Source organism: Vombatus ursinus, unplaced genomic scaffold (genome assembly GCF_900497805.2).
Source record: "Vombatus ursinus unplaced genomic scaffold, bare-nosed wombat genome assembly UNPS02000580.1, whole genome shotgun sequence".
Taxonomy (NCBI): Eukaryota; Metazoa; Chordata; class Mammalia; order Diprotodontia; family Vombatidae; genus Vombatus; species Vombatus ursinus.
Window position 1 is genome coordinate 1,674,384 of NW_020940358.1, and position 11,701 is coordinate 1,686,084.

The 11,701-nt window shown below is 49.1% G+C and overlaps 1 protein-coding gene across 1 annotated transcript; it reads right to left on the reverse strand.

Moving 5' to 3' along the window:
• Window positions 1–6,727: 6,727 nt before the first annotated feature.
• Window positions 6,728–11,061, reverse strand: TOR4A (torsin family 4 member A). Its single transcript, XM_027853274.1, has 2 exons — window positions 10,771–11,061; window positions 6,728–8,666 (listed from the first exon to the last, which is right to left on the reverse strand). Exon 2 carries the CDS (start codon window positions 8,630–8,632, stop codon window positions 7,361–7,363), a length of 1,272 nt encoding a protein of 423 aa, XP_027709075.1. The 5' UTR covers window positions 8,633–8,666; window positions 10,771–11,061; the 3' UTR covers window positions 6,728–7,360.
• Between the last annotated feature and the right edge of the window lie 640 nt (window positions 11,062–11,701).

The following is an 11,701-nucleotide window of genomic DNA, read 5'->3' on the forward strand; positions in this document are numbered from 1 at the left end:
ATATTATTGTTCTGCAAGAAATTATGTATGTGATGAATACAGAAAAGCATGGAAAGATCTATATGAACTGATGCAGAGGGAAGTAAGCAGAGCCAAGAAAACAACATACACAGCAGCTGTAATCATTTAAGCTGAAAGAACAACTACACACCAAAAAGTAAAAGAGAATGTAACAAAATTATAAAGACCAAGCAGGACTCAGAATGAAGAGATGTTAAAGGACACTTCCAACTCACCACCACACGGAGGTCGGAGGTCCACAGCTATTACATGTTGCACATATTTTGGGTTTTTTTTGCAATGTATCAGTCAGTTATGCTGATTGTTTTTTCCTCTCTAAAAATACTATTTGTTATATTGTGGGGGAGAGGGATACTTGAGATAACTATGATGATGCAAGGAATCAAAGATATCAATAAAAAACTTATTTTAAAAAGAAAAGAAAAATAACCAAGGGAGTTAAGAACCAAAATAGGACTCTCAAGTGAGACAGGTCCCTGATACCCCAGGTCACTCCAGGGGAGGCTGGTCCTGCTTAAGACTGAATTTGCCTCAAGAGTTTATTGATTATTTAATATACCCATATACCACTTGGCCTGAGGGTCTAAACGTAATCCTGCTTCAGGAAGTTTTGCAGAGCTGTGCTGTGCTGGGGAGAGGAGGAGAGCCTCATCAGTGGGCTGGCGTTGGGTGGGGGGAAAAGAGGGAGGAAGGACTGGGGAATGAAGGAGTAGACAGTCCCCAGAAGTGCCATGAGGCTAGGTGCTTTTTTCTGTAGTCTCTAACGAGGTATTGGACTAAACCATGTCTCTCTTTTTCATCCCTCCCTCTCCAAATATCTCTGGTCTAGCTGTATGAGTCTGAGTTTAAAAAAAAAAGTCCTTATCCTGGTTGCTCTTAAGTGGGAAAGTAGCCCTTAGCTAATACTCCTCATTTTAGTACCTTCCCAACCAATGCTAGTTACATGAAGGACTACCACAAAGAGTGAATAGCAATTATATCCAGGCAGAAATTGGGAGAAGTTCTATAGATTAGAATCCATCAGAAAATATATGAGTGAATTAGGTCTTCTGCTTAGAGTGAGATAACATCTCACAGCTCAAGCCAAGAGGTTTATTCTAACAGTCTCCAGGAAGCAAGTTGGAATGCTGAGGAGCCAGCTTCCCCTACATGTCTGATGCTTCTGTCTCCACCTGAACAGTGTCTGGAAACACACATGACTCTTGCCCAAGAAGCTGTCAGTTCCTAACGCAGGTATATACTTTCACATCACACCCAGCTACCAGGAGTGATACCACAGGCTTTTACTCCTTACTTACTAAGCCCTATTTGTACTTTGGAGTTGAAGGAAATAGAGAAGATAGACTCACAACCAGTATATTTCTTGGTTGAGAATAGGCTGAAAAAGTCTTAGCACTTGACTATTATCTCAGTAAGGCTCTGACAGAAATAAGCTGCTGTGCAATGCCAGGGTCCCTTATCTCTGTAAGAGCACACACCACCCAAGGTGAGTTTTCTAGATGAGCCTGAGGTGGGAACTGGCATGGATTACAGCTCTCATTAAGGAGTAAACTCAAATAAGACAAAGACTAGGCCAGCCTAGCCCTGATGCAACCTAGCCGTGGATGGACCTATCTAGTTACAGACTCTGCCCCTTACGAGGAGCTAGTCCAGCCCAGCAACAGAATGACCTAGCCCAGGAACAGTCACCTGTATAGCCTAGCTCTCCTGGCCACATTTTAGGAAACATATTAATAAGGTGGGAAGCATCTAAAGGGAATTGGGTGAAATAAATTTATATGTTTAACTTGGGGAAGAGATTTAAGGGGAACATGATAAATGTTTTCAAGTATTTTAAGGACTTTTGTGCAAGAGGGATTAAGCTTTTTCTTCTTGACCCTAAGGTACGACGGATAGAAATTACAGAGAAAAAGATTTAAGCTTAATGTAAGTGAAATTTTGCTAATAATAACAGCGGACAAATTTATAGCCTTAAGGTTAAGTGATTTGTGCAGGGTCACGTAGCTAGTAAGTTTCTGAGGCCAAATTTGAACTCTGGTCTTCTGACTCAGTACTTTGGTTCAGTACTTTGTTCACTGTGCCATCTAGCTGCCTCTAATAATTGGAATGGGATTGCCTTGGCAGGTAATTCATTGACTCTCCCTAGAAGTCTTCGAAGCAAAGGTGAGCTGCAGAAGGGATTCTTGGACAGGTATGGGTTTGACTAGCTCTCCAGCTTCTGACTGACTCTAAGTGAGAGAGATAGCGCAGTGTCCTGGCCTCTTGTCAATCACAGAGCCAGAGAGGTGACTTGAGTGGAAAGGTCACACTACTCCTGTACCTAGACTCTGATAATCTCCTTATCAGCCTTCTCATCTTGTTGCTCAGAACTGGGTGACTTCAGTGAAATTGAAGATTTGAAGGTAACTGTTTGCAAATAAACCCTCAGTCCTTTATCTTCCCTACTTCTCCCAGGAAACTGAGAACTGTCTGTTCTCAAAGAAGCTTGCCAGCCCCCACCCTGCTGTTGCCCTAAAGACGCTCCTGGCCCTTATGTGAAGTTGCAAAATTTAGGCAGCATCAAAGCCTACGGGAGAAAGAGAACAAAGCTTATTGACAGTCTCACCCAGTATTCTCCAGGATGAAACCTTTCCTATAAGGGTGGGGGGCAGGGACAGGGGTGTGATGATCAAGGGATTGAATCAGGAGGCATTGACCTAAGGTTACTTCCGGACTCCTAGAGATAGTCCTTCTCCAGCCCAAATCCTTCTCTAGCCTACCTAGGGAGACTAAGCAGTGTGTGGTCCAATGGAAAAAGGACTGGATTTAGAATCAGAGCACCTGGGTTCAAATTATGGCTCTGCCATTTCTACCTGTCTGACCAGGAACAATTCATCGAAACTTCCTGGGCCTTTTTTTCCCCCCATCTGTAAAATATGGGAATTGCGCTAGATGATCACTAATTTTTTTTTGTTTGTTTTAAGGAAAGTGGAGTTAAGTGACTTGCTCAGGGTCACACAGCTAGCCTCAAGTGTTTGGTGTGAGGCCAGATTTGAACTCAGGTCTTCCTGACTCCAGGACCGGTGCTCTATCCTTCACCACCAAGCTGCCCCAGGTACTTTCCATCTCTTAAAAACTATGATGTTTGGTTCTCTCTCTACCTGGACAAGTATCTACTCTCTCTCTGCCTTTTAAAAGCTCCCCCTTGAATGGTCAAAGGATTCAAGTTCTTCCAAAAGGACCGGAAGATGGCTCTGATCCAGATGGGTTCAGTGGAAGAGGCCATTCAGTCCCTTACTGACCTTCATAACCATGACCTTGGAGAAAACCACCACCATTTAAAATTTGGGAAAGCACAAGACAGAATGAACCTGACTGATGAGAACCCCAGGGTTTCAGCCAGGTCATGCTGAGCACCTGGGATCACTTCCATCATTCCAGATTTTAAAAAGCCACTTTAAAAGCAGCTGATGTGACCTTAAAAGACCAGAAATTTTATTTTTTTAAGTGAATCAGTTTACCTGTTTTTAAAAAAATTAAATCTAATTCACATTGTTAACCTTGCGGTGGTGGGATAACAATCTTGGTGACTGTACAAAAGCTACATGATGAAAAATCACAAGTTAAGTTAACACTTTTTTGGAAATTGCTCTGGGAATTTTCTCCCCATCCCCTTAAAAAAATCCTAACAAATTAAAAAAAAAAAAAGCTCCCCCTGGCTGTACAGGCTGTGGGCTACCCCTGTAGGCTCCTGGATGGAAACAAAACTATATTTGTCCTTTTCCAGTGCAGTGCCTAGCTATATGGTGCAGTGCTGGAAGTGAAGTCAATAAGTCCCGAGTTCAAATTCGTTCTCAGACTGTATGATCCTAGGCAGAGTAGCTTTGCCGCTGTCTGCCTTAGTTTCCTCAACTATAAAATGAGGATAATAATAGCACCTACCTCCCAGTGTTGGTATGAAGATCAAATGAGATATTTGTAAAGCCCCTGGCACATAGTAGGCGCTTAATAAATGCTTGTTTCCTTCTTTCCTTCCTCCCTCACGGATCAACACGCTCCTATTAGCGGGATCTGATAGTGTCCACTCTAACTGCCACAGTCAGCATCTAAGAGCCTCCAATTCCGCCCACCCTTTCAGGACCGGAGACTGCTGACCCGGAGCAGTCACCAGAAGGATTTCATCTGTGTACCCCTGGGGAGCCTGAGAGGCGAGAGTGGTTTTAACCCCGGACGGAAAGAGGAACATCATTAAGTGTTTACTCGACTCTTTCATTTCTTCCAAGTCTCTCTAGCGCCCTTTCCCCAAACCCAACCTGCAGGCTCCGTCTGGAAGCGTCTATAGGGGCAAAGAGGTGAGGGTGGGGGGCGGGAGGGACAGGGAGAGAGAAGCCAAGTAGTATCCTAGTATCCGGGGAAACTGAGACCCCGCGCTGGGAGCAGCGGGTGCAGCGGGGATGTGAACAGAAAAGAGCAGGGGGGAGGCAGGGAGGCAAGGGCGAGCGCTCTCTCTGACATCCCAGACCCCCAGTTGGGGGAAGAAATGTGGCCCAGGCTCTACCTCCGTCTAGGCTACACCTCTAGGGACTCCGCTCCCGACGCCCGTCCAGGGGGGGCAGGGGGGGGAGGGGGGGGGGGGGGGGGGGGGTGAGGGGGGGGGGAGGGAGGAGGGGGAGAGGAGGGAAGAATGGGTCCTCACCATGTTTGCCCTTCCGGCCTCCCTGCAAGACCAAGGATCTGGCATCCAGGTACACTTGAAAACAAGCTGCAGCTAGTGGAGTGCACGGGGGATAGCAGGCACAGTGCTGCTCGGGGGGTGCGTGAGGACACCAGACACGATACTGTTGGGGAGGGGCGCATGGGGGCAGACAGCAGGCAGGGTGCTACGCGAGGGTGCGTGGGGAGCGGGCACCAGACACGCAACTGCGGGAATGGTGGGGAGCAGAGCCGTCCCCCACCGGGGGGGGCAGGGCCTGGATATGTAGGGTGGGTTCTGGAGAATGGATTTAGCCCCCCTTGGTTGAGCCTTCGGAGAGGTGAAGGTTCCCACTCCATCCCCACTTCGCTCCAGGTGAGCATACCGAGAGGGAAAGCACCAACCGGGGGACTGCGTAGCCCGGGGTCCACCCCACTCCTCCAGCCCCCAGCCTCCTGCTCAGTGAAGAGTAGGGCCCTTCCTTCACCAGCATCCGAATAGCTGGGAAGAAAACAAGCAAAGTGCTTTGCAAATATTCTCATTTGCTCCTCACACCAACCCTACTGAGGTAGGTTCGATTATTACCCCCATTTTACATTTAAGGAAAGGGAGGCAGGCAGAGGTTAGGTGATATAAAGTTTGAGCAGGAGGAAGGATCCTTGGAAGTCAAGTCCAACCCCTCATTTTAGATGAAGAAACTGAGGCTTTGATTTGAAGAGGCTCTTGCAAGGTCCCAGAGGTATGTGAGGTGCTCTCAGTACCAGTACTGCATGTGGCCCTGCTAAAGGGGCATGACTGGGGTCAGGACAGGCCCCAGCTTCATCACCCACACTCCACTTAGCTGTGAAGTGCTCTATGTCGCCCCTTCACGATAAACTCCAGGGGCTCTACTTACCTCCAGGATCAAATATAAAACACTTTGGCATTTTAATCCCCTCTTATCATAAAGTGATCCCTTTCTACCTTTCCAGGTTTCTTACACTTTAATTCCTTCCACATTATACCCACTGGCTTATTTGCTGTTCTTCCAACACAATCCTCAGCTTCCCTATTCTGTCTTTTCATATGGCTGTCCTTTCATGAGTCAGCTAAAATCTCACCATCTAGAGGGTGGGTGTCTTTCCTGGTACCTTCTTGACCCCCATCCTCTTACCTCTAACATTATTTCCATTTATACTGTATATGTTCAGTTGATCAATCAACTGATCAATAAATTAATAAACATTTATTAAGTGCCTTTGTACAGCAAAGCACTGTGCTAAAACTCTGGGGATACAAAAAGAGGCAAAAAAAACCAGTCCCTGCCCTCAAAGAACTTACAACGAGGAGACAACATGCAAAGAAATATATACAAGACAAGCTATATACAAGATAAATAGTAAATAATTAACAGAAGGAAGGTACTAGAATTAGGAGGGGTTGGGAAAAGCTTCTGGTAGAAGTAAGGTACATAGTTATTTGCATATTGTCTCCCCTATTAGAATGTGAACTCCTTGAGGGCTGGGATCCTGTTTTTTTGTATTCCCCACTTAGTACAGGAACTGGCACATAATGATTTATAAATGCTTGTTTATTTATAAATGCCTGAACTGTGGATCAATATAGCCTTCATCTGTGAGGGTGGAAGGGAGAATTAGAAACATGATGTAAGCACTGTTTTTTGACTCTGTTCAAGGCTTCCTTACCAACCACTAACCCCTTGAATCACTTACTGACCCTTGGCTAATGAAGATGCCCCTGTCAGGGAGGAAGTGGGTATGGGTTGCCCTGACATTCACACCCTTAGAGGTGGTTAGTTAGGGTCAGGGTCCAGTCGGTGACCAGAGTAGAGATTCAATCCGTAGTCAAGGCTAGTCTATGACTGAGGTTACAGATCAGTCTGGGATCACAGGGTTGCCTATTAGTCTGCGGCCAGGTTTACAGGCCTCTCTTTGGCTAGATCAGATCAGACTGTAGCTGGGATTAGATCACAGTTTGTGGCTGGGGAAACAAGGTGAATGTTTGAACCCATGTATATTATTAACACTAATCAAACAGATGACCAGGCAGACATTTATTAGGAATCTTGAAGGCCATGGCACAGTCTTGACAATCACCCCCCTCCCCAGGGTCTCAGCTTTCATGAAGCATCTCTCCTTCCATTGCCCATATCTGGCTTGGTGTTCTATGGGGCGGAACCTCTGGCACTGTGATCAAGCAGGTGTTGAACATCAGTCTTAGGAAGTGGGGAGGTTGTGGGGGGAGGGGCATAGGGAAGAGTTCCCCTAGTCTGAACTGCAGCCTTCAGCACCAGCCCTTCCCTCAGCTCCTGAAACTCCTTCACGTGTCTTGACTTTGCAGAGAAACCAGCAATCTAGATGCCTGCTGCCCCATCCTAGGGGACAGTATTTGAGGAAGCAGCTATAAAGTCCTATGTATAAATAGAGGCCTTGACCTTCCTCCTACGAGCAGCACTTTGGGCTCCCCCAACTGCCGAGAGGCAGTATTCCTGAGGATAAGCCTGGGAACACTGTCCAAGCCAGGCAAGGCAGGAAACGTGAGAGCCTGGAGGAGGACAGGGGCAATCCACTGAGCCCTCTGGTGCCATCCCCTACGACGGTATGTTTGAATTCCACAGAATAGTGAAGAGGACAGGCAAGGACAGGTGCAGGAAGAGTGAGGTGTCCACTATAATAAGTTGACCTTGGCCACCACTTGCTTGCAGCCTGTGACAGCAAACTCCCCTCCCTTGGTGGTGTAGTAACTGAGCTGACCTGCCAGGCTCTCGATGTGGCTCTGGTCCGGGTAGAAGCCTTCCCCCACCATCTCATCCAGGAAGCAGTTCATGATGTCCAACTTCTCTAGCAAGACAAAAGGGACCACCTCAGCAGTCTCCCAGAGCGGGTGGGTGCTTGCCAGGAGGGCGTGGACAGACTGGCTGAGCTCCTCCCTGCAGCGCTGTGGGGTCAGCTTGCTGGAGATGTTTTGCAGAACAAAGCGTGTGACCTCGCTGCCGCCAATACTGCTGATGAGCACATAGATGGCATTGAGGAACTCATTGGACTGCTGAGGCTGCAGGAAGCCATGCAGAGTGTCTAGCAGGCCTGGAGACATGAACTCTACCTCGTCCAGGATGAACACAGGAATCTTTTCTTCTACCTCTGCCCGGGTCACCATGTCGGTGATCCTCTCAGACAGATCCTGCTGGCAGGCTAGGCCCTCCTGATGGTCCGGACAGTGATGCATCACATAGTACTGCAACACAAAATCCCCCTCCATCACCGAGCGGAAGTGTTTTGCCAACAGCCGGCCCACGTGGCTCTTACCCACTCCACTTGGGCCGTTGAACGAGATGACCAGAGGCTGGCTGTGGATGTGCGTGGCCAAATAATCCCGCAATAGTTCCATAATGCTGTCCATGGCGGCCTTCTGGCCAAACACGCCCCGCTGCAGGGCTTTCTCCAGCCCATCGAGGTCATACTTCTGCAGATTGTCATCAAGGTTCTCGATGGCGTTGAGGATTTGAATGAAGACAATGGCCACCAGCAGAAGCAGGCAGCGTTTGGCCTTGCTCTTCTGCTCCGTCGGGAGGTACTTCCGAGAGCTCTCTGGGTACAACACAACTCGGGATTTACGGCGCTTCTTCTTCCTCCTGAAAGACGATTCCACGGGGGCCTCAAAGGTGAAATACTGGGGCTTCTCAAAGTTCATGCGGTGGGGGAAGTGGGACACGGGGGTGCTGTTCAGCTTGGCCCGGTCCAGGGAGATCTGTCTCTGAAGCAGCCGCGATGGGGACGGGGTCAGAGCCAGGGACGACTCCCCAGGGAGGTTGGATCGCATGCGGCTCTTGCGCAAGATCCGGAATTTCCGGCGCAAGCGAATGACGGCCCTCACCGGTGAGGAGACCATGCCCCCTGAGGGAACCTGGGCAGGTCCGGGGCTTGGCTGACCTCCTTCCATCGCTCTTGATGACACACCATTCAGGTTGTCTTTCCTAGAACAAGAAGATCACATTAAGAGCCTTCTCAGAGGTCTGCCAGGGACATCTCAAGATATCACTGGTACCTGTACCCTGTGTTCCTGGCCTTCTCAGCCCTAAGCAACTCCATAGCTAGGTGCAGGACTACAACCAATGGGAAAACAGATAATAGATCTACCAAAGAGAGGCTCAGAAAAGAAGTATGATGGAATCTTAAGATCATTAGCTCTCAGTTCCCATCACCCCAGCCTGATTCCATCTTTCCAACATCCCAGCTGCAAAGGGAGAGGGACTGGAGGTAGAGGTGGAGGTGGTAGAGGGAGATGGACTAGTGGATAGAGCCCTGGGCCTGGAGGCAAGAAGGCCTGGGTTCAAATCTAGCCTCAGAAGTTACTTGCTGTGTGACCCTAGGCAAGTCATTTAACCTGTCTGCCTCGATAGGGAGTAGTAAGCAATGACCTCATAAAATTGTTGTGAGGTTAAAATGAGATAATATTTGTAAAGTGCTAAGCACAGTGCCAGGTACATAGTAAGTGCTTCATTAATGCTTGTTTCTTTCCTTCCTTTGTCCCTGGCTCCTACTGTTCCTCCTACAAGAAGTAGTACAGTTTTGGTGAATTGGATTTGGATACAGAGGACTTGGGTTCCAATCCTGGTTTTCCTATTTAAAACATTGAACAAATTGATTTCTCTCTCAGGGCTTGGATTTTTTTCTCTGTAAAATGACAGGGTTAGTTGGACTCTAGATAAGCTCTAAGGCCCCTCCCACTGGACAGACAGGACAACCACCTTCTCAAATCCCAGGCTCTCCTGAACTGGGCAGAGCAGGTAACTGTGGTTGTTCTCAGAGATCACAAAGGATCTCAGATGCTCTCCCAGAGCCATGCTGGGAGGTGGCTACAGCTCGGCTCTCAGCCAGGTTGGGCTAGGCCAGTGATGGGGGGGGGTGGGTATCAATGAGGTCATTGCTATTATGACCACTCCCTATCGAGGCAGACAGGTTAAATGACTTGCCTAGGGTCACACAGCAAGTAAACTTCTGAGGCTACCATCAGGATGCCTGAGCCTCACATGCAAATCCTTCAGAGCAGAAGGGAATAAATGCAGCTCTGTTTAGTGAATGAGGAAGTGGCCAGGCCTGACAGTGGGAGGGGTGAGTGGTTCTGTGGCTTTGCTTGCCTAGAGGGCTTCCTGACAGAGGGGTCACTGGCAGGGTCCAGAAGTAGATAAGGCTTTGACTCCATCTCCTCCCCCATCCAGGGCCAATGCTATGATCACTGGGCTTCTAGGGAGGAGGTCCCTGGGCTGGGGGTGGGGGAAAGAGGGCAGGAAGGCCCAAGGACTGAAACCACATTGCCAATCTCCTTCCCTTGAAAGTTCCAGCTCCCCTACTCCTATAATTGGATAAACAAACACTGTCCCCCTAGGTTCCCTCCTTAAACTGATCTTCTCCCTTAACTACACAGTCAGCAGGACACTAGTGAAGGATAAAGGCTGTAAGAGCAGCATTAGCTCCTCCCCAAGCAGACCCCCAGAGGACCCAGGGCTAGGGGGTGGAGAAGAAAGTCCCTAGGGCATTTCTTGGGGCTAGAAAAATGGCAAGGATGCAATCTCATCTGCTAGCTCACAGTGTGAGGGTCTCCAAACCACCCCCAGGATGGACCCCTCTCCTGAAAGCCCCTTGACCTCCCCATACCCACAGACATGGGGGAGGGGTAGAAGAAACCCCACCCAATTCCTCCACCTCCACTTGAGGCAGACACAGGGAGAGAGATGGAGACAGTAAGATACAAGGAGAGACATACATAGCCAGGCTCAAGAGGAGACAGAGACAATCATACAGAGAGATTAAGAAAGAAAAAGCCACAGAGAGGTGACAGAAACAGACAAAGAAAAACCAGAGAAGAAGGAAAAAGAGAGACTGATACTGAGAGACAGAGAGAGACACTAAGACAGATAAGGAAAGAGGCAGAGACAGAGTGAGATGTAAAGAAAGAATGAGACAGGACAGAGGCAGACAGAAAAAGACAGCCACACACAAAGAAACAGCAAGACACAAAGCCAGCTAGTGAGAGACAGGACAGCCACAAGGCCTTCCCCAGCCCCAACCAGTCCATACCTTGTGTGATCAAGGTCAGGCCCTGAGCCAGCCACCCCAGGGCGCCCTGGTCCCCTGCTCTGCCCTCCTCCCAAGAGGCCAGCCGTTCCAGCTGTTCAGGAAGCAGGAAATGCCAAAGCCTCCCTGGGCTGGGGGCTCCCAGGCCGTCTTGTGGAGGAAGGAGAGAGCTCTAGGGAAAAAGGTCAGGAGACTGCATTCAGTGGCATCAGGGAAGACGGGCTTCAGGAAATCTCCAGCCAGAACCCAGGACCAGGACACCTGCCTGTCGGGGAGAGAACCAGGAGGGAGAGGAAGCTGATGAAGAGGCTTCCGCCTCTATGCAAAGGAAGTGAGTCAGGGGGGGCGGGCGGGACGCAGAGGAATGAACCGAGGCCTCAGAGCCCTCACCTCAGGAGGGAGGGGTCATCCCTGTCCCAGGGGAATCACTCCAGTCTGTTCAAATGGGATGACTCCTCCTCACTCTTTGCACCATTTCCTTCTCTAGCCCATGGATGTTTCTTAGAGACCTTCCTCTGACACCCCTGAGACCACTCCCCCCACCACCTGGCTCAGCCTCTCCCAGTTCCCTCCCCCTCCTAGGAGATCATGTACTTGGGAAGGGGGGCAAGAACGACACTGTCTACAATCTATGAGAGTGTAGGACCCTATTGTGATTCCCCCGTGGAATTTACTGACACTTTCTCCTGGACTGAAGGTCAAGGGCTGTTGCCTCTAGGGGGTTGACAGTGGGCATCATTCAGGGATTTCTCCCCATTCCTCCTCCATTGGTCTGTCTCCCCCCCTCCCTCTCTCTCTCCTCTCTTTCTCTGGACTCCTTATTTCCCTTCTCTCTCACTCTCCTGTCCTCTCTCATGAGCTTCTACCTTCTAGGGCCCATCCCTGCTCTGGCTCTTCACCTGTTTCTCTGCCCCTCCCCTTCTAACATCACCGT